Source organism: Culicoides brevitarsis, chromosome 1 (genome assembly GCF_036172545.1).
Source record: "Culicoides brevitarsis isolate CSIRO-B50_1 chromosome 1, AGI_CSIRO_Cbre_v1, whole genome shotgun sequence".
Classification (NCBI taxonomy): Eukaryota; Metazoa; Arthropoda; class Insecta; order Diptera; family Ceratopogonidae; genus Culicoides; species Culicoides brevitarsis.
This window is the reverse complement of record NC_087085.1, coordinates 44985833-45003277: the sequence shown is the minus strand read 5'-3', so window position 1 is coordinate 45003277 and position 17445 is coordinate 44985833. Positions and strand designations below refer to the sequence as shown.

Here is a 17445-nt window from a genome sequence, read left to right as displayed (position 1 = left end):
CTTTAAATTATTGATTTTTTCTTTAAAATTAATTTCTTTGGAAAAATTTAAAAAAAATTTGAAGAATTTTTTGAGTTTTTTGAAGAAAACTAAGCTTTTAAATGTCGAAAAATTTGATAAAAAATTCAAATTTCGAACGAATTTCATAAATTTCTTAAGAAAAACAAAATATTTTCAACTTCACGTGATCAAAAATCCGTTAAAATCTGCCTCTTTTCATACGCGATGCCGCCAATTGTTCCAAACTCATCTTTCCTTTATTTTATTTTCCCATATTTCATTTTAAATTTTGAATTAATGGCCTTTCCCGCGATTTCTTTGATCACAAAAGCGATTCTCACTGTTCATCTGCTCACTGACCATCGTTTACCGCAATTACGAGATAAAAAAATTGTCTCCTCAGCGTTTCCCTTCTTTCGTTATCTGACCTTTGGCTCGCCAAGTAAATGATGCTGAGACAAACTGGACCATGAATAACCCAAAAAGATCGTTAAACGAGATCTTTTTCACGTGAAAAAAAAATGTCAGTGGTCAAAAACTCGTTTGGCGAAACCGTTTGCGGAATCTGTGGGATTTTTAGTTGCGAATTGTTATTTTTTCTTCGGGACTTTTGTTTTCTTTACAATATTTCTTGATAAATGTCTCGTTTTTTTGTGTTTAATTTGAGATAATGGATAAAAGATGATGCTTTTAACGAATTTTTGCCCATGCTTTGTCATTGTTTGCCATTTGGGTTTGATCATGTGAGAAAATGTGAGGTAATGTGACTCGCAGCTGCGATTAAAAAAGTAATTCATGGTCAAGATGACCGTTAAAATTATTCTTGAGTTGTTTGTCGAGCACGTGGTTTTTAAGAAATTGTCTTTAGACATCAAAAATTAAGAAAATTTCACATTTTGAAGTCTTTTTTCAACTTTTGTCAAAACTTGTAAATCCAATGGGGCAAAATAAAAAAATAAGTTTAAAATTTCATCAAAAATTACCGTTTTTTGTTCTTTGTTTATAATTTTTCAAGAAATTTTCAAAAATTTTAATTTTTTTTAAAACTCTTGTACTGAAAAAAATATTTTTACAAAAATTTTCTTCTTTAAAAATATATTTTCTAAAATCATTGAACTCATGTTTTTAAATTTTTTTATCAAAAATTATTTATTTTATTTATTTATTTATTTTTTTTTTTTTTGTTGAATTGAGCTCTAAAATCAATTCAATTAAAAAATTCTTTAAGTAGATAAAATTTTGAAAAAAAATTGGAATTGAAAAAATTTTAGATTTTGAAGCCTTTTGACGTATTTAAAAAAAAAATAATTTTTTTGTGTATATTTTTTTTTTATTTTGTTTTCTAATTTTTTTTTCACATATTCTTAATTAATTGTTTATCGTGTATATTACGCACTTAATTACGTTCTTTACATGCTAATATCCTTAACGAATCCTACAATCATAAAATTTAGAACATTTTAAGAGATATTTAGACCAAATTGATCAACAAACATCCTTTTTCCCAAAAAGCTTTTTTTACCTTATTGCTATGAAATAATATTTTGTTTAAATTAAAAATAATTTTTTAAATTAATTAGAACCTTGAAACTAAAAATTTGAACTAAAATCATTTTTTTAAAGTCAAAATTATTTTTAAAAAAATTAATTTAATTTTTTTCAAAATTAAATTAATTTTTTTAATTAAATTTAATTTTAATTTAAATTAAATTAATTTTTTTAAAATAAAATTAAATTAAATTTTTTAAAAATTAAATTAAATTAAATTTTAATTGAAATTAAATTATTTTTTTTTTAATTTTATTTTATTTTTTTTTAACTGAATTATTTTTAATTTTTGTGAATGTAAATTATAATTGAAAATTTTAATAAATAAAAAAAAGAGAAAGAATGCATGTTAAGTGTTGCGATAATTAATTATAAATATTAACTTAATTGCTTAATGTCGACTTAAGTCATTAAATGTATTTTCATGTAAATAATTTTTAAGAAAGTTTTCTTTTTTACGAAATTTCGTTTGAAAAAAAAAAGTATTTTCGGTAAATATCTTGCATAAATCTCATCAATATCATAACAAATCTCCAACTTAAAGTTCTTTTCTTATCATTCCATTAACAATTTCAAAAAACTTTTATCACTGCGTTTCTTTCGTATAATATGTATGCGGTAATTTTAAGGGAACATCCATCAACAAAATGGAACATCTTGAAAATTCTAAAAACATGAACAAATTTTGATATTTTTGAAGTGTTTAGTATTTAAAAAGGTGCGCTGAGTAACAACGTTCGTTCGCTTCGATATTTTAGTTTCTATCAAACTGTGATTTGTACTTGGTTCTTTCTTTTCTATCTACGACGTGATTTGTTTTTTTTTGTATTTACAGGATGTGCGGGGGATTTTAAGCACATTTAAGATTTTTATTTACAGTCAAGGTCAAAAATAGATTTTTTAATTTTTTTTTTAATTTTAATCGACGATTGAAAGGAAAAGCCTTTCATAAATATTTTTTTTTTGTAAATTTTTTTCTAATTTTTTTTTTTAAATAATTTTAGGTCAAAATAGTCTTAAAAATATATTTTTCGTCATTTTTCCATTTAACTTTATGCATTGAAAAATGACATCCGATACAAAACCTGCATTATGTTCGTGTCTTCTTATTTGTCTTCAATCTGTCACGAACTTCTTTACGTCTTTTGTCTTCTTTCGGCGAATTTTCCGCATTTTGGGCATTTCGTTTTTTATTGTTGCTCAAGTCATGAATGAAGGAGATTTTTCTTCCACGTTTTGTCGTCAGAGAATTATCTTCGTTTTGTTTCCTTTTGCTTGTCGATCCTAATTTTACTGTGTTGAAGCTATTTAATAAGATATCGGGTTCGCTATTTCTTGCTTTTCGTCCTCTTTTCGGTTTTGGTTGTTCTTTCGCTTTAATATCTTCCATCGAGCGAAGGCGGCGTGTCTTTACGGGAGGACTTTCTTGTGTTTTTTCTACTTTTTTCTTCTCCAACGGGCTCCGAGGACTCGATTTGATCGAGGAGCTGCGTAACGACGTCTTTTTCTCTTCCGGGCTATTTGTTGTACTTGTCATTTTTGTTGTGTCAGACGACCCTGAACTGATGTAGGCATTTACGAAACTCTTATCGGAGCTATTGTCTTTTGTTTTTTTGTTCACACAAACCATCGATGATCCGGAAAGGTTTTCGTTAGACCTTATGCTGCTCGAATCGGATACAGTTTGTAAATTTTCGTCACTCACAGCGGGCGAAACTTCCGAAGATGCCATGTAATCGTCCATAGGTTCAATTTTTATCTGAATTGGCATGCAACGGAATGGTTGTTGGATGCCTTGGGCTTGTTGCGACGCGGTTGTCGGGGGATTTTGGGTACTTGCCATACTCTGAGGCGTTTCAAAGTGTCGCAAATATTCTTGTTGAATTGCTGTCGAGGATTCCGATTGGATGACAGTGTGTGCAATTGATCTTTGTTGATGCAACGGTTCGGGAACGATGAAATTGCACGAACCATCTGTTATTGCAAGTGAGTTGTACGACGTTTCTTGCATGCTAAAACCCTTCTCGATGGCATATTGATGCAATTTTGTGTCAGATTCGATCGCTTTCATCTTGAAACTGTACGCGACGTTCAGTTGCACGATGCAAGAGTCGCAAATCATGCCCGGGAGACAATCCGTTGGCTGAATCTGAAACAAAAGAAAAGAGAAATCGAGTGTCAAGTGTTGCGGAATTTCTATTATTATTTAGTCCAAGGACGTAACTTGTAAATACGTAAAAAATGAAATACGCGGGAACTCGTATATATGGAGTTTTCATTCACGTACACACGTACCCAAACACACACGTAGTGAAAATTCGCGTATGTTGCGTGTCCCGTTTTCTTCGTTTTTCCTTTTTACGCTTGTTTACCTTGCCTTTCTACGTTTTTTTTATAAATTTTTTTCATCGTAAAATCGCTTACCTTTAACATTGTGACGAATCTCAGCTTTTCCAGAATCCGATCAAGCGAGGAAATCGAGTCGACATTTCGACGATTATGATGGAAAATGTTTTGTGAACCTTCTGCCAAGCAAATTCGACAAATTTTGGACAATTCTTCATTCATGGTGCACCAATTTCGGGTCTCAGCTGCGTCGAGAGTGCATAAAAACGGAAATTTTCGACTTGTTTGGCGTTGGATGCGAGCAAATACGATTTTTTTTGCCACTGATTGAAAGAAACTTTAATGCAAATTTGTTGTTTCGATGTATGTGTGGATTTGTTTCTATCCCTTTCACGGTTCTTCGTTGATTCGACTGCGCAAATTTAATTTTTCATCATTTCTTGTTCAATACTTTCGTGATTTTATGGAAATTTCAATAAAATATTATTTTTTCTAAAGATTTTTAAAGAATTTAAAGTGAATTTTCATGAAAATCCTTTAAAAATTCGAAAAATGCGCAAATTCTATAACGAATCACTTATCACTTTCATTCGTCTCAAAAAATTTTTCTCAGAATACGAGTCTCAAATGTTTCTTGTGTGTCGTTTTCTGCGGAAAATCAGCGCAATCATCATAAAACGGGAAAATTAAGAACTAAAAAAAATTATTACGAGCCTCAAATTTGTCAACAAACCATTTTTCGAGTCTTAACAGCCCGATCTCCATACATTTCCTTCGTAACTTGTAACTTTTCATAATTTTTTTTTGTAATTTCGGTACAAAAGTCCAAAAAAAAAAAAAAAAGAAATTTTTTCTAAACGCAAAAATCAACAGGTCAAATGACATCACTGAAATTAGCATTTAGCGTGGTACGATAACGAAAAGAAGCGATAACAATAGACGTGATCGTCGACAGCGACGTTCAAGAGGCAAAGTTACCAAATCGAAGAAAAAAATGCCAGCAAAGCCGAGAAATAATTTCTCCAACTTCCAACGAGGCGGCGTGAATGACACAATTACACGGGAAACGGCAAAAGGCACGAGACCGACAGCGGAGGCGCCTTCCGTTTACGAAGTGCTGACACAAGTGAGTTGCTGTTTGATTGAACGGAAGCTGAGGAATTGAAATTTGAAGCAAATTGTGAAATTTTTAGAATGAACTTTGACTCCAAATTTTTAATTTTGACTCGAAATCTTAAAATTTGACTCAAAATCTTGAAATTTGAACTAAAAAATTATATTTTTTTTCCAAATTCGATTAAAAAAATTTTAATTTATTCTGAATTCGACTCAAAATTTTATCTTTTTCGTTAAAAATGAAAACTTTAAATCAATTTTTGCATAAAATTGAAAATTTTGAAGAAAATTTAAATAAAAAAATTTAAAGTTATTTAAAACTCGACCTAAAAATTCACATTTTTATTCAAATTTGACATAAATTCGATTTAAAATCTTCGAAATCGTTGCGAAATCAACTAAAAAAAATTATTTTTGCTTTTAGGTTGTACTCTATGGCTGTAAAAAAATCATCTTTTTCGATACAAACCTCAAAGTTGGTCTGTATCTGGCAAGTTTGTTCCTCGTCTCTCTCATCGGAGACTTTGTGCCTTTTCCGCGAACATATTTGTCACGCTCCGACAATCTCTTCAACGTTTACTTTGTGAAAATGGGCTGGGCATGGACTCTGGCAATGACAACGCCATTTTTGTGTCTTTCATCTTTCGTCATTTGTTGCGGCGACCGAAATCGTTTCATCAAACACCATTTAACGAGACTTTTTGTCGCTACGGCATTTTGGTTCTTTTGGACAAAACTTTTCAACGTAATCGAATCGACGTACGGGCGTTGCAATTACAAAGGTTACCACACAAAAGTCGCATGTCTCAAAGCAGGCAACTTTTGGAATGGCTTCGACATTAGCGGACATGCTTTCATCTTGATTTACTCGAGTTTGGTGCTCATCGAAGAAGCTCGCCCCATTATCGGATGGGAAAACATCAAAAATTACCTCCGTAACGAAGAGTACAACAGAACAGCGTCAAATGTCTCGCAACTCCCGCTCAAAAATTTATCAGACCTCGAATTCAAAAACCTCAAAAACTTGTATGAGAAATACACGCCGCTCATTCGTTTGTGTTTCGTGGGAATGACGATGCTTCAACTTCTGTGGGACGTCATGTTGGTCGGCACGATGCTCTATTACCACAAAATGATCGAAAAATTCATCAGCGGAGCTCTTGCGATACTTTCGTGGTTCTTCACGTATCGTTATTGGTATGCGAATGCCAATATTTTACCTGATGAACCGGGAAAAGGCCTTTTTTCGTATCAAACGACAAAACCCGAAACACTTCCGTTGAAGCGCAAAACGAGCATTGTGTACAAAAACACGCAGGGAAATCCCGTTCCTAAATTCATGGGAATGCCTCTTTATGCCGCAGCTGGAGGACAATCCTCATCGAGCAACGGGGGAAATAATAAGGGAAATAATGGCGGGGAAAATAACAAAATGGCTTAGTTAGTACTAAACGACTCAAATCAGTGCTTTTAAAGATTTTGCTTTTATAGATAATTAATTTTTTTTTTGTAAATTTCCGAAGTGACCAAATCGAAGCTTTAAAATTCTCTCTTTATCGAAAAAAATTACCAACGAACAAATCCTCGAACCATTTTTTGTCAATAATTTGAATAAATAGTTAGAATTTAATTTATTTGTTGTGATGGATGGGAATGTTATCAATAATAAAAAAAATATTGAATTTTTAAATGATTTTCAATTTTTTTAAATAAAAAAAATGAATTTAATTTTTTTTTTAATTTTTTAAATTAAAAAAATTAATTTTTAAATGTTTTTCAAATTTAAAAAAAATAATTTAAAAAATTTTTTTTAATACAAAAAAATTTAATTTAAAAAATTTTTCAAAATTTTATAAGTTTTCTAAGCAAAAAATTGAATTTAAAATATTTTTTAAATAAAAAATTGAATTTTAAAAATTTTTAAATTTTTCTAAACAAAAAATTGAAATAATTTTTTTTTTCAAATTTTTTAACTAAAAAATTGAATTTAAAAAATTATTTTAAATTTTCCAAACAAAAAAATCGATTTTAAATTTTTTTTCACATTTTTTAAATAATTTTTGAATTAAAAAAAATTTCAATTTGTATAAAAAAAAAATGAAAGATTTTTGTTCAATTTTTAATTTTATTTATTTTAAAATTTTTTAAAATAATTTTTTTATTTTTTAAAATAATTTTTTAATTTTTCAAAATAATTTTTAAAATTATTTTTGAAATAAAAAATTGAATTTAACAAATTTTTTAAATTTTCGAAACAAAAAAATCGAATTTAATTTTTTTTTTACATTTTTAAATAAAAAAATTGAATTAAAAAAAAAATTTCAATTTTAAAATAATTTTTTAATATTTAAGAATTAATTTTTTTAATTTTTACAAATAAATTTTGTAATTTTAATTAATTTAAAATTAATTTTTAAAAATTATTTTTATTTAATTTTTTAAAATTTTTTTTCAAGAATTAACGAAAATTTAATGAAAAATTTTGAATCTTAAATTTTTATTCAAAAATTGACTTGAGCGCATTTTCCAAAAAGTAAAAAAAAAATATAAAAGCGATTTTCTTCACTTTTTTTCTTAAAAAAAGCGAAAAAAAAACTTGTCACCGAAATTCCATTGTCATTTTTATATTTCACAAAACAAGACAGGCAAATGACAACAAAAGGACCGATTGAACCAATTTAACTAAAAAGGACATAAATTACCCTTATCACCCGAAACATTAATCAAACTACAAAAATATTGCTGCAACAGTGTGGTCTGCTGCTCTGATGATGATACCAACATAATAAATTGTGAACGCCAAGTTGCTTCTTCGTTTTTTTCTTTTTTTTTTAAATAATAAATTGCTTGTTCATTATTTTATTTTACACACAAGTAATGAGACGAATGGGAGGAAAATGAAGACGACACGAGATAAAAAGTGCAATTTAAGCAATAATCATCATCATTACGCTCTGTGTCGTCGCCGCCGCACATCAATCAGAGATAAGAGTTTTTTTTCCAACCACAACACACAATTTAACGGAATTTATTAAAAAAATTTCTAAAAAAAAATTATTTGTCCTTTCTTAATTTCTGACTGGATACTTCAATCGAATCCAACCACAATTTCAATTCTTCGGGCATGGTTGGTGGTTTTTCGCCGCCCGGAAATTGTTTCATGACATCCAGCACATTGACATTCGTGATGCATTGTTTTGACATCGCGGTTGCCCGCACAAACTTGTCGAACGTTATGAACTTTTGTTCCAAATAAATTGCTTTCTCGTCCCACCAAACCAACTAAAAAACGGAGAAAATTCGTGATTTGTGTGATTTTGTGTCAAATGCAACTTACTTTCGTTGTGACTTTGTACGGATTCAAAATGGGAATCGAACGACGATAGCGGATGCTTGATGCTCCTTGCACGGCGCCGCCTCCTTGTTGCTTAATTCGCTCATACAAACCCGTCAACGCGTAATAATGGAAACGCGCAAAGTCAAGTTCTCGCAAGTAACGGGCGTTGTTCATGTGCCGAATGAAAATATCGACATCTTGGCTCGTGCAGAGACCTTTAAATGATAAATGTGAATTAGGACGTTTCAAATTTTTTTTTGAACCTTTTCTCCCATTTCAAAAGTCGCAAAGTAAAATAAAAAATTTGAAAATTTCATCAAAATTAACCGTTTTTTTGGTCTTTTTTCATATTTTTAAAAGAATTTTTACAAATATTTTTTTTTTTTAAATTTAATTTTAAAGAATTTTTGTATTAAAAATCGTATTTTGACATGAATTTTCTAATTAAAATTTTTTTAAAAAAAAAAAAAAAAAAAAAAAATTTTTTTCAAAAATTTTTGAACAGTTATTTTTTTTATTTTGAAAGAAATTATTTTTTTTTTTTTGTATTTTATTTTATAAAAAATTTAATTTTTTTATATTTAAAGTATAAATTTATAAATTTAAATATAAATATATATAAATTGTATAAAATATATAAATTTATATAAATATATATAAATATTATAAATATATAATTTATATTTAAAAAAAAAAGTTTTTTATTATTTTTTTTGTAATTTTAAAGTATGAGTCGTTTTCCAAATTCAATTTTTTTTTGAAATAAAAAAATATTAAAAATATTTTTCTTTTGAAAAAAATCATAAAGAAGAAAATTCTTTTAAAAATAAGGTTTTCAATACAAAAATTCTTAAAAATTGAAATTTAAAAAAATTTTTTTTTGGAAAATTTCAGGAAAAATATGAAAAAAGACAAAAAAACGGTAAATTTTGATGAAATTTTCAACTTTTTTTCCCCATTCGGTTTTTCGACTTTTGAAAAAAAAATTGGAGCAGCCTTGCTACAAAAAGATATTTTCTCTTCTTACCATAAATACTTGTCTCATCCGTTATTTTGGTCTTCTTGCCAAATAGTTTGCCGAGGACAACAGTAAATACAAATCTAACAAAATAATTCACGTCCCAGATAATGTACAGTACCAAAAGGATTGCTAATCCGCTTAAGACCATGTTTTGTGTTTATTAATGCCGCTTTACTCTTGCTACTTGTCTTGTAAGCTCCTTATATGCCGAGATGTTTGTTTCTCCCTTTTTAATAAATAAAATACAACGCCCGAAATGTTTTGATCTGGAAAAACAGGCAAAATTATCTTCTTGTGTGGAAAAATATTTATTTATACAACAACAGAGAGCTTAATAATTGTTACGTATTAAAACAACAAAACAAAACTTAACATGTAAACTTAAGAGATGTCTTCGAAAAGTGTCTCTTTCGCTACACGCGTTATTTTAAATTACTGCAAAGACATGCCGGTAACCCGTATTTAACATGTCTTACTTTTAAATTTACATAAAATTCACATTTTTTCAGTTCAATGGAAAAAATAATTCAAGATTTGTAATTAGGTATGAACTGGAATTAAATATTCTTAAAATTTAAAAGTTTCTCATTGGAAGAAATATTTTTTTAAATTTATTTCTTTCAAGCTATTGAAATTTTTTAAATATTTAATATTTCAAATATTCAAAAAAAAAACAATATTTTTGAATTTTTATTTGTAAAAAAAAATATATTTTGAAAAAATTGAAATTTTTATTTTATTTTGAAAAAATTGATTTTTTTTTTTTGAAAAAAATTAATTTTTTTTTATTTTGAAAAAATTGAAAATTTAATTTTATTTTGAAAAAATTTTATTTTTTTTTTATTTTAAAAAAATTGTTTTTTTTTTTTAATTTTGAAAAAAAATATTTTTTTTATTTCAACAAATTTTTTTTAGAAACTTTTAATTTAAATTTTATTCTTTCAAAAAATCGTTTTTTTTATTATGAAAAAAATTATTTTTTTTTTATTTTGAAAAAAATTAATTTTTTTTTATTTTGAAAAAATTGAAATTTTTTTTTTTTAAATATTTGAGGGTCTTAATTTAATGAAAATTTTGAATTTCTTTGAAAGTTTTTATTTTATTTTTTTTTTTTTTGAAAAAAAATTTTTTTTATTTTTTTAAATTTCAAAGTATAAATCGCTCACTCGTTTTCAAAATGAAACATGAATAAATTTTAAAAGATTTTTGTTTAATTTGATGTAATCTCAAGTTAGATGTCAAAACGTCATTTTCTCCAAAATTTCATCAAAATTCACGCCAAAATGCCTTTCGAACGAGCAACAACACAAACACAAAGTAAAAACTTAATTATTTTGTTGCTCGCTCATTACCAATCTTGAACTTTGCATTGTATAACGAGCATGTACACAGAAGTAATTTAACACTGTACGAAACGTATCCAACAGCACCTTTTGTATTTTTTTTTTGTTGTACTTTACACTTTTTGGGGAAATTTAATTAAAATTTTATAATATTTGTCTATCTATCCGCCTTGCTCCGTTGTGCGGTAGATACAGCAAGAACTCAACCTTTGTGGCTTTTGTTCTGCGTGCTAAACTTGGTTTTACAACAAAAAGCACAGAAAACAACAAAAAAATAGATAGATATAATTTTAACAGTCAATATCACAACAAAAGTGCCCCAAAACGGTGCGGAGTTGATAAATAAAGAGGGAGAAGAGATGAGATGACGATCAACTTTTTATTTTTTTTTTCATTGTGTACACTTTTTTGTGTTGTGATTGTTATTAAACAAACCACTGCCGGTTGTTGATGTTGTTGGATTGGATTGAGAAGCGTCGACGATGGAAGCACAGAAGGAAATTTAATTACTTTTTTTTTATTTACACGACAAACTCGAGGCAGACACAGCAAATTTTTAGCCAAACTAAAGTGTTTGTGTGGCAAATGGAGACTATTTTACAATTTTTTTCGAATGTAAAAGAGAAATCAGAGAATGAACGAAAAAACAATCATTAATGTGAATGTGTCGTGAACGAAACAGGTGAGACGTTTGAATGTATGGGTATTGACGTAATAGTTTTGAGGCATATATTTGATTCATTCACACATTTGCGATTAAACATTTTTCTAAGAATTTAATTTTTTTATTAAAATTTTTTGTGCATTATACGAAAGAAAAAAAAATATCACAAAAATTACAAAAATAAAAATTAATTAATTTATTTTTACTACTTTTTTGACGTTATTGAGCGTTAAACGTTGATTATTCACATTAAATTATTTCTTTCTATAAACTATTAAACTATTTTAAAGTTTTAAGTCAAAACTGAAATAAAATTTCACAAAAAAAAAATTAAAAAAAAAATTGAAATACTTTTTTTCATATACCTAAAATTTGAAAAATTAATAATTATTTTTGTTGTTTTAATTTTTTTTACATTGATTTTTGTATATTTAAAATTAATTTTTTTGAAAAATAATTTCAACTATTTTTATGAAAAATATTTTTAGAGAAGAAAATCCATGCTTAAATACATTTAAAAAAAATAAATAAATAAATTTTTAAAAATTGGAAAAATAAAAAAAAAAATAAATGTTAAAATATTCTAAAATCTTATGAAATTAGACCAAAACGGTAATTTTTGATGAAATTTTTAACTTTTTTTATTTTTTAGTCTCACTCACTTTTTGGCTTTTAAAATGGGGCACCTGCAAAACTATTAAGTTTCATTCGGAGCCGCCTAAAACTGTAAAATAATTAATTCTAAAAATATTTTAAATAAAAAAATTCATTGGTTAAATAGATTCAAGTCTATTTTGTCTATTACACTTGAGGAAAAATTCCAATATTTATTTGTGAACTTAAAAAATTTCTCCTAAAACAGGAATTTTATTATTAAAAGCCACGTGTTTCCACAAAACTAAAGGAATGCATGTTATTCCATATAAAAAATAATAATAAATGTCATGAGAAAATTTTTTTTCTATTTTTACAAAACCTTATGGATAAAAATTTCTCTCATTCAAAGCATTTCATTTAAGAGAAAAAGTAAGAAAATCCAAGAAGCCAAAAAGGGGTTTTTATATATTTTATTTCATTTTATATCGCATCGTTTATTTCACTTCATTTTATTCAATTCAATTCTGTTGTGAGTCGGCATTTTATTTTTCAATCCTATTATTCGTTTTTTTCCCGTTCCCCAACAAAAGGCAAAAAAAAAATAAAGGAAGATGAAGGGCCATGCAAGGCACCTTCAAATAATAAAAATAATAATGCTAATGGCTACAATATCCCTTTTGCTTCGTAATTTTTGGAAAATCTTTTGGTTCTTTCACGTTTCAACGAATTCTGACTGAATTTTACGTTTGCGTCACTTACCTTCGAAAAAGCAGAAAAATCCGAACGTTTTTCTTTCATTTACTCAATTTACTTTGATGATTGACCTATACTTCCTTCGTTACTCTTTGTAGCTAACTCGAACAATGGCAATGTACATTTCCTTGATTGCGTACCTTCTTCTTCTTCTCCGGTTGTAACGTCGTCAGTGGTAATAATCAAAAAAGCACAAAACATTTTTCCTTTGCAAGAGACGTTCACACAAATTTTGAACACATCTCCTGAATATAAAATACATTGTTAGATATCAAAATTAGGTGTTGTGTTATGTTTCATGAATAAAAATAAAAACAACAAAAAAAAAATATTTAAAAAAGTAAAAAAAAAAAAAATAGTAAAAAAAACAAATTTTTTGAAGTTTCTGCAGAAAAAAATTTTCTTCGAATTTTTTTCGTGTAAAACATCGGTCATGTCACAACTAATATTTTTCTCCATGAAACATATGCTCTGTGACGTATAGCTTTCGAGATTAACTCTCAGTTACAAATTTTGTAAGGCAAAGTCAATATAAAAATTGTAATAACAAAAAAAAACTTTTCAACTAATTTTCAACCTTCTTCGTTCTCGACTCTTTTGTGTTACCTTTTATCCTCTTGTCCAACGATAGTCCCTTTACAAATTAATACTAAAAACTTATAATAGCTCTGAACCCTTATACACTCTTTTTTTCCATCCTATTTTAATATTTAATAATAAAATGGAAATAATGGAGAATGTTACCTGCAAAGATTTTCTGTGTCTGTGTCCTTTATCACGTGTCACTCTGCTTTTCTCTCTTTTTTGATACAAAATCTGGATCTTCTACGATTATTATCATATTTATGGAATGAATAATAAAGTAAGCATCATTACCTGACAAGACATTTTCCCGAGCATTTTCATGAATATTATGACACATTATCTCTTTTATTGTTTGTTTTATTAGCATTTTATTACATTAGCCACATTTCTTCGTTCTGAAGGACTTTTATGAAGAAATGTCAGTCATAAAAAAAAATTTTTTTTTTTTAACCCCATTAAAATTTTCATTTTCGATAATTACTTCAACTTTTTTTCAAGCATACGTTTTTTTCCTGAATTTTTTGCGGTGAAAGTGAAAAATCATTAAAAAAACCTTCGTCATCATGTTTGCGTGAAAAATAATTTTTTGCGGGGTTCATTAATAGATTTACATCCCGACAGTGAGACGACACTCTTGGTTGAAGATGACGACGCGAACTATCGTTTGATATTTCAATTTGGATTTTTTTTATCGCTTTTTGTATTATCTCGTCACTTTTTTTTTTGCTATCTCCATAATTTTCTTGTATGAATATAATTTGCATAATTTTTTATTTTTATTAAAGGGAGATGATTCTGTCCTTCGTGTCGATTTGAAGGATTATTTGAGAAGCGCTTTTGCTTCATTTGAATAAAAAATTAGATTTTTCATGCAAAAAACTTGATTTTCAACAATTTTCGTAAGTAATGGATTGAAATCATGTGAAATGTAACAAGAAATTTATGACGAGTAACATTTCATAAAAAATCTCTTTCACTCGACTTCACCTCAGATTGCCCAAAAATAAAGGTACTTTTTCATTTTTTTTATCAGACAGACCAAAATTACGACTTTTGCACAGGAACGAAGGATCATAAATAATGCGGAGTCCCTTCTTCACATGTTATTATAGTTTTCTTTGCATTGCACGATAACATGTATGAAAATAAGGTAAAGTGTTCGATACACAGACGATGAACGAGAAGATGATAGGTTATGTGAAAAAGATTGAGTAAAAGATAAAATATTCTTGATATATGATTACTTCCCAATATATATGCTGATGCATCATACACAAATTTTTCCTCATTTTTTTCTCTCGTCGTCGTGTCTTACTTAATCAATCGAATATACGCTCGGCGTTCGTGAAAGAGAGCAAAAAAAAAAAAAAGAAAAAAGCAATTTCCTTTCCTTTCAAATCTAATCTTCGTCATGTTGTTGAATGAAAGCCGTTCGCTATGTGTGTGTGTGTGCAAGAAGATAGGTTTCAGCATCGTCAGCATTTATCTGTGTCTGCATCGGGTTGTAACAAATGCATCTCCTTTGCTGCATGATGATGATGAATCTTCCTTATTTGCAGGGGCGGATTTATTGTTTTGCGATGAAAATTTGTTAATTATTTGCTTGGTTTGAATTAATTGGAATAAATTTAATTCTTGTAACTCACTTTTTTGTGATAAAAACCTAAAAATTAAAAAAAAAATATTATTTCAAGTAAAATTTATCAAAAAAATTAAAATTTTTAAATAAACATTTTTAATTTTTTATATTTTATTTTTCAATATTTTATTTTAAATTTTTTATTTAAATTTTTGCATTACATTTTTTTTAACGAAAATCTAAAATTGAAAAAATTAAAATTGAATAAAAAATTAATTTTCGTTTTTAACTAAAATTTTTAATTTTTTTAATTTATAATTTTAATGTTCAATTTTTTTATTTAAAAATTTAATTTTTCATTTTTTAATTTTTTTATTTTAATTTTTTACTTTAATTCTTTCTCCTGACTTGAAATCGTGATAAATTTTGCAAGTCAATTTTTGGACATTTTAAGCTTGAAACTGAATAAAAAGTCATTCTAAAGTTGATTTCCATTCATATTTTCTCAATTTTCAAACAAATAAAATTTTTCACGATTCTTCCTTATGCTGACTTAATAATTAAATAAATAATTTTTGAATTTTTAAATTTATTTAACATTTTATTTAACAAAAATTAACATAAATTATCAAAAAAAATTAAATTTTTAAATAAAAAAATAATTTTGATTTTTAATAAAAATTTTTAATCTTTATTTTTTTTTACATTTATAATACATTAAGTTTAATATTTTATTTAAAAACTTATTTTTTACTTTTTATTTTTTTTTTAATTTTTATTTTTTAATTTTTTATTTTAATTGTAATTTTTAATTTTTATTTAAAATTTTTTGAAAATTTTGACTTACCTTAATTACTTCTTGTTATAAAGAATTTGTTCAATAAAATGCTCAAATCCTTAAAAAAATCTAAATCCATCCCTGAAATTGATTTGAAACATCATCCAAATGCATTTATTTGATTTTTGATTTATGCAACGTCCTTTGACTTACACAGTCGATAAAAGCTACGATGCATCATTAACCCAAAGTTTGATGGAAAAATGTTTCAATATTCCGAGCTCATAAATTTTCCTTACATCCTTTTACGGCTTGACCACAATTTTGCGAAACAATATCTGCAAAATAGATGTCTGGTTTTAATTTCCTGCCTGCCTTTCGCTACAACAGCTCAACTCGCTCCATATATTCCAATATTTGAATTTTTAATGTTTGCATCCGTGCGCGCCGTTAATATTGGCTTGCATTCAATTTTATTTTATTTTCTCCAGAATATTTTTCGGGGGGAGGCAATTCAATTAATGGAACGACGAACGACACACATCCGTCTGTTACCCAGACAAACTATCGAACACAAAAATAATTTATCAACAAATAATATGCGCCCAGAGGGAGTTGCACCTGCTGCTTGGATTTGCGGAGACACAATGCACTGCATTTGTCATTGATTTAGTCGCGCATTGATGAATAAATTGAACTTTTGTGAGGGACTTTACACGAAAAAGGCAATTTTAATTAATTTCGAACTGAAAAAAATTGAAAAACTCGAAAACACGACATGAAAAGATGTTCCTTGTCTACTTACCACTCGTCTCTGATAATAAATTTCTTCTCACGTAGACGAGTTTCTTGCTGTTTTTTCCTTGCCTCTTGTTTGTGTGTGAATTTTTCTGGTTACACTTGGCTAGTTAAACAGTACAAATGTACGGAAACAGAATAAATATTTCTTGTCTACTTTTTTTTTTTGTTTGAGTCTTCCTTTTGGAAAAAACAACGAACTCTACTAATGGATCACTTAGCATCATTTTCTATAATGGATAAGAAAATAAAATAAAAAAAAAGAGATAAAGACGCAAACGAGTAACCAAAATCAAAAAAAAAAGTTTATTTTTCAATTTCTACCCATTTTTAGCACACCCGACGCATCATTGCACAATAACCGAAAAAAAATATGTTTTCATACTAAACTTGTTATTCTGCCAATTGACTTTCGTCTCATTTTTGTTTGTTTAGCGGATGGATCTGTTGCCAGAAAATTGATACAAAAGTCGCTTGAAGCGGCAAATATTTTGCTGTTGTCAGATTATAATTCTGAATATTGTTCTGTTTTGTTGTTCTTCTGTGTGTGTTTTTGAGAGAGATTATAACGATGATTGTTGTCTGCCAATTTGATGAACCACAAAAATGTTGTTCAATTTATTTAATGAACAAAGTGAAATTCTTCAATTTTGTTGGTCGTCTGTGGATGAAAGTTTAGTCAAGAGGAAAATAAGTTGGAAAAACTCTCTTGAGACAAATAGTTTTAACCGCATTTTAAAAATATTTTAAATAATTTTCTATGATTTTTCCTAATTTTGAAAAAAAAATTAATTTTTTTTAATTTTTTTATTTTAAGTTTTCTTCAGTTTAAAAAAAAAATTCATAATTTTTCCTAAATTATTAAAATTTTTGAAAAATTTAAAAATTCATAAGAAATTTTTGAACTTTTCACTATTTATTTTTTTTTTGCTTAAAAATTATTTTTTAAATTTTTCTTTAATTTTTAGAAACATGAATTT

General features: G+C 27.2%; 3 protein-coding genes across 8 annotated transcripts; 1 reads left to right on the top strand and 2 right to left on the bottom strand.

Annotated features, from left to right (window-relative positions):
- Nucleotides 1-1898: 1898 nt before the first annotated feature.
- On the bottom strand, nucleotides 1899-4249 carry LOC134837261 (uncharacterized). Its single transcript, XM_063852629.1, has 2 exons — nucleotides 3973-4249; nucleotides 1899-3697 (listed from the first exon to the last, which is right to left on the bottom strand). Exons 1-2 carry the CDS (start codon nucleotides 4114-4116, stop codon nucleotides 2639-2641), a joined length of 1203 nt encoding a protein of 400 aa, XP_063708699.1. The 5' UTR covers nucleotides 4117-4249; the 3' UTR covers nucleotides 1899-2638.
- Nucleotides 4250-4653: 404 nt separating this feature from the next.
- LOC134831704 (acyl-coenzyme A diphosphatase FITM2) lies at nucleotides 4654-6700 on the top strand. Its single transcript, XM_063845509.1, has 2 exons — nucleotides 4654-5020; nucleotides 5435-6700. Exons 1-2 carry the CDS (start codon nucleotides 4889-4891, stop codon nucleotides 6449-6451), a joined length of 1149 nt encoding a protein of 382 aa, XP_063701579.1. The 5' UTR covers nucleotides 4654-4888; the 3' UTR covers nucleotides 6452-6700.
- Nucleotides 6701-7596: 896 nt separating this feature from the next.
- Nucleotides 7597-12776, bottom strand: LOC134837179 (protein THEM6-like). 6 transcript variants are annotated; one of them, XM_063852535.1, is made up of 5 exons: nucleotides 12732-12776; nucleotides 12038-12099; nucleotides 9375-9634; nucleotides 8348-8562; nucleotides 7597-8292 (listed from the first exon to the last, which is right to left on the bottom strand). In XM_063852535.1, the coding sequence occupies exons 3-5, from the start codon at nucleotides 9514-9516 to the stop codon at nucleotides 8065-8067; spliced, it is 585 nt and encodes a 194-aa protein (XP_063708605.1). In that variant the 5' UTR covers nucleotides 9517-9634; nucleotides 12038-12099; nucleotides 12732-12776; the 3' UTR covers nucleotides 7597-8064. The 6 variants fall into 6 exon arrangements, with proteins under 6 accessions (XP_063708605.1, XP_063708603.1, XP_063708609.1 ...); XM_063852533.1 differs by lacking the exons at nucleotides 12038-12099; nucleotides 12732-12776 and adding an exon at nucleotides 11222-11352; XM_063852539.1 differs by lacking the exons at nucleotides 12038-12099; nucleotides 12732-12776 and adding an exon at nucleotides 11237-11267.
- Between the last annotated feature and the right edge of the window lie 4669 nt (nucleotides 12777-17445).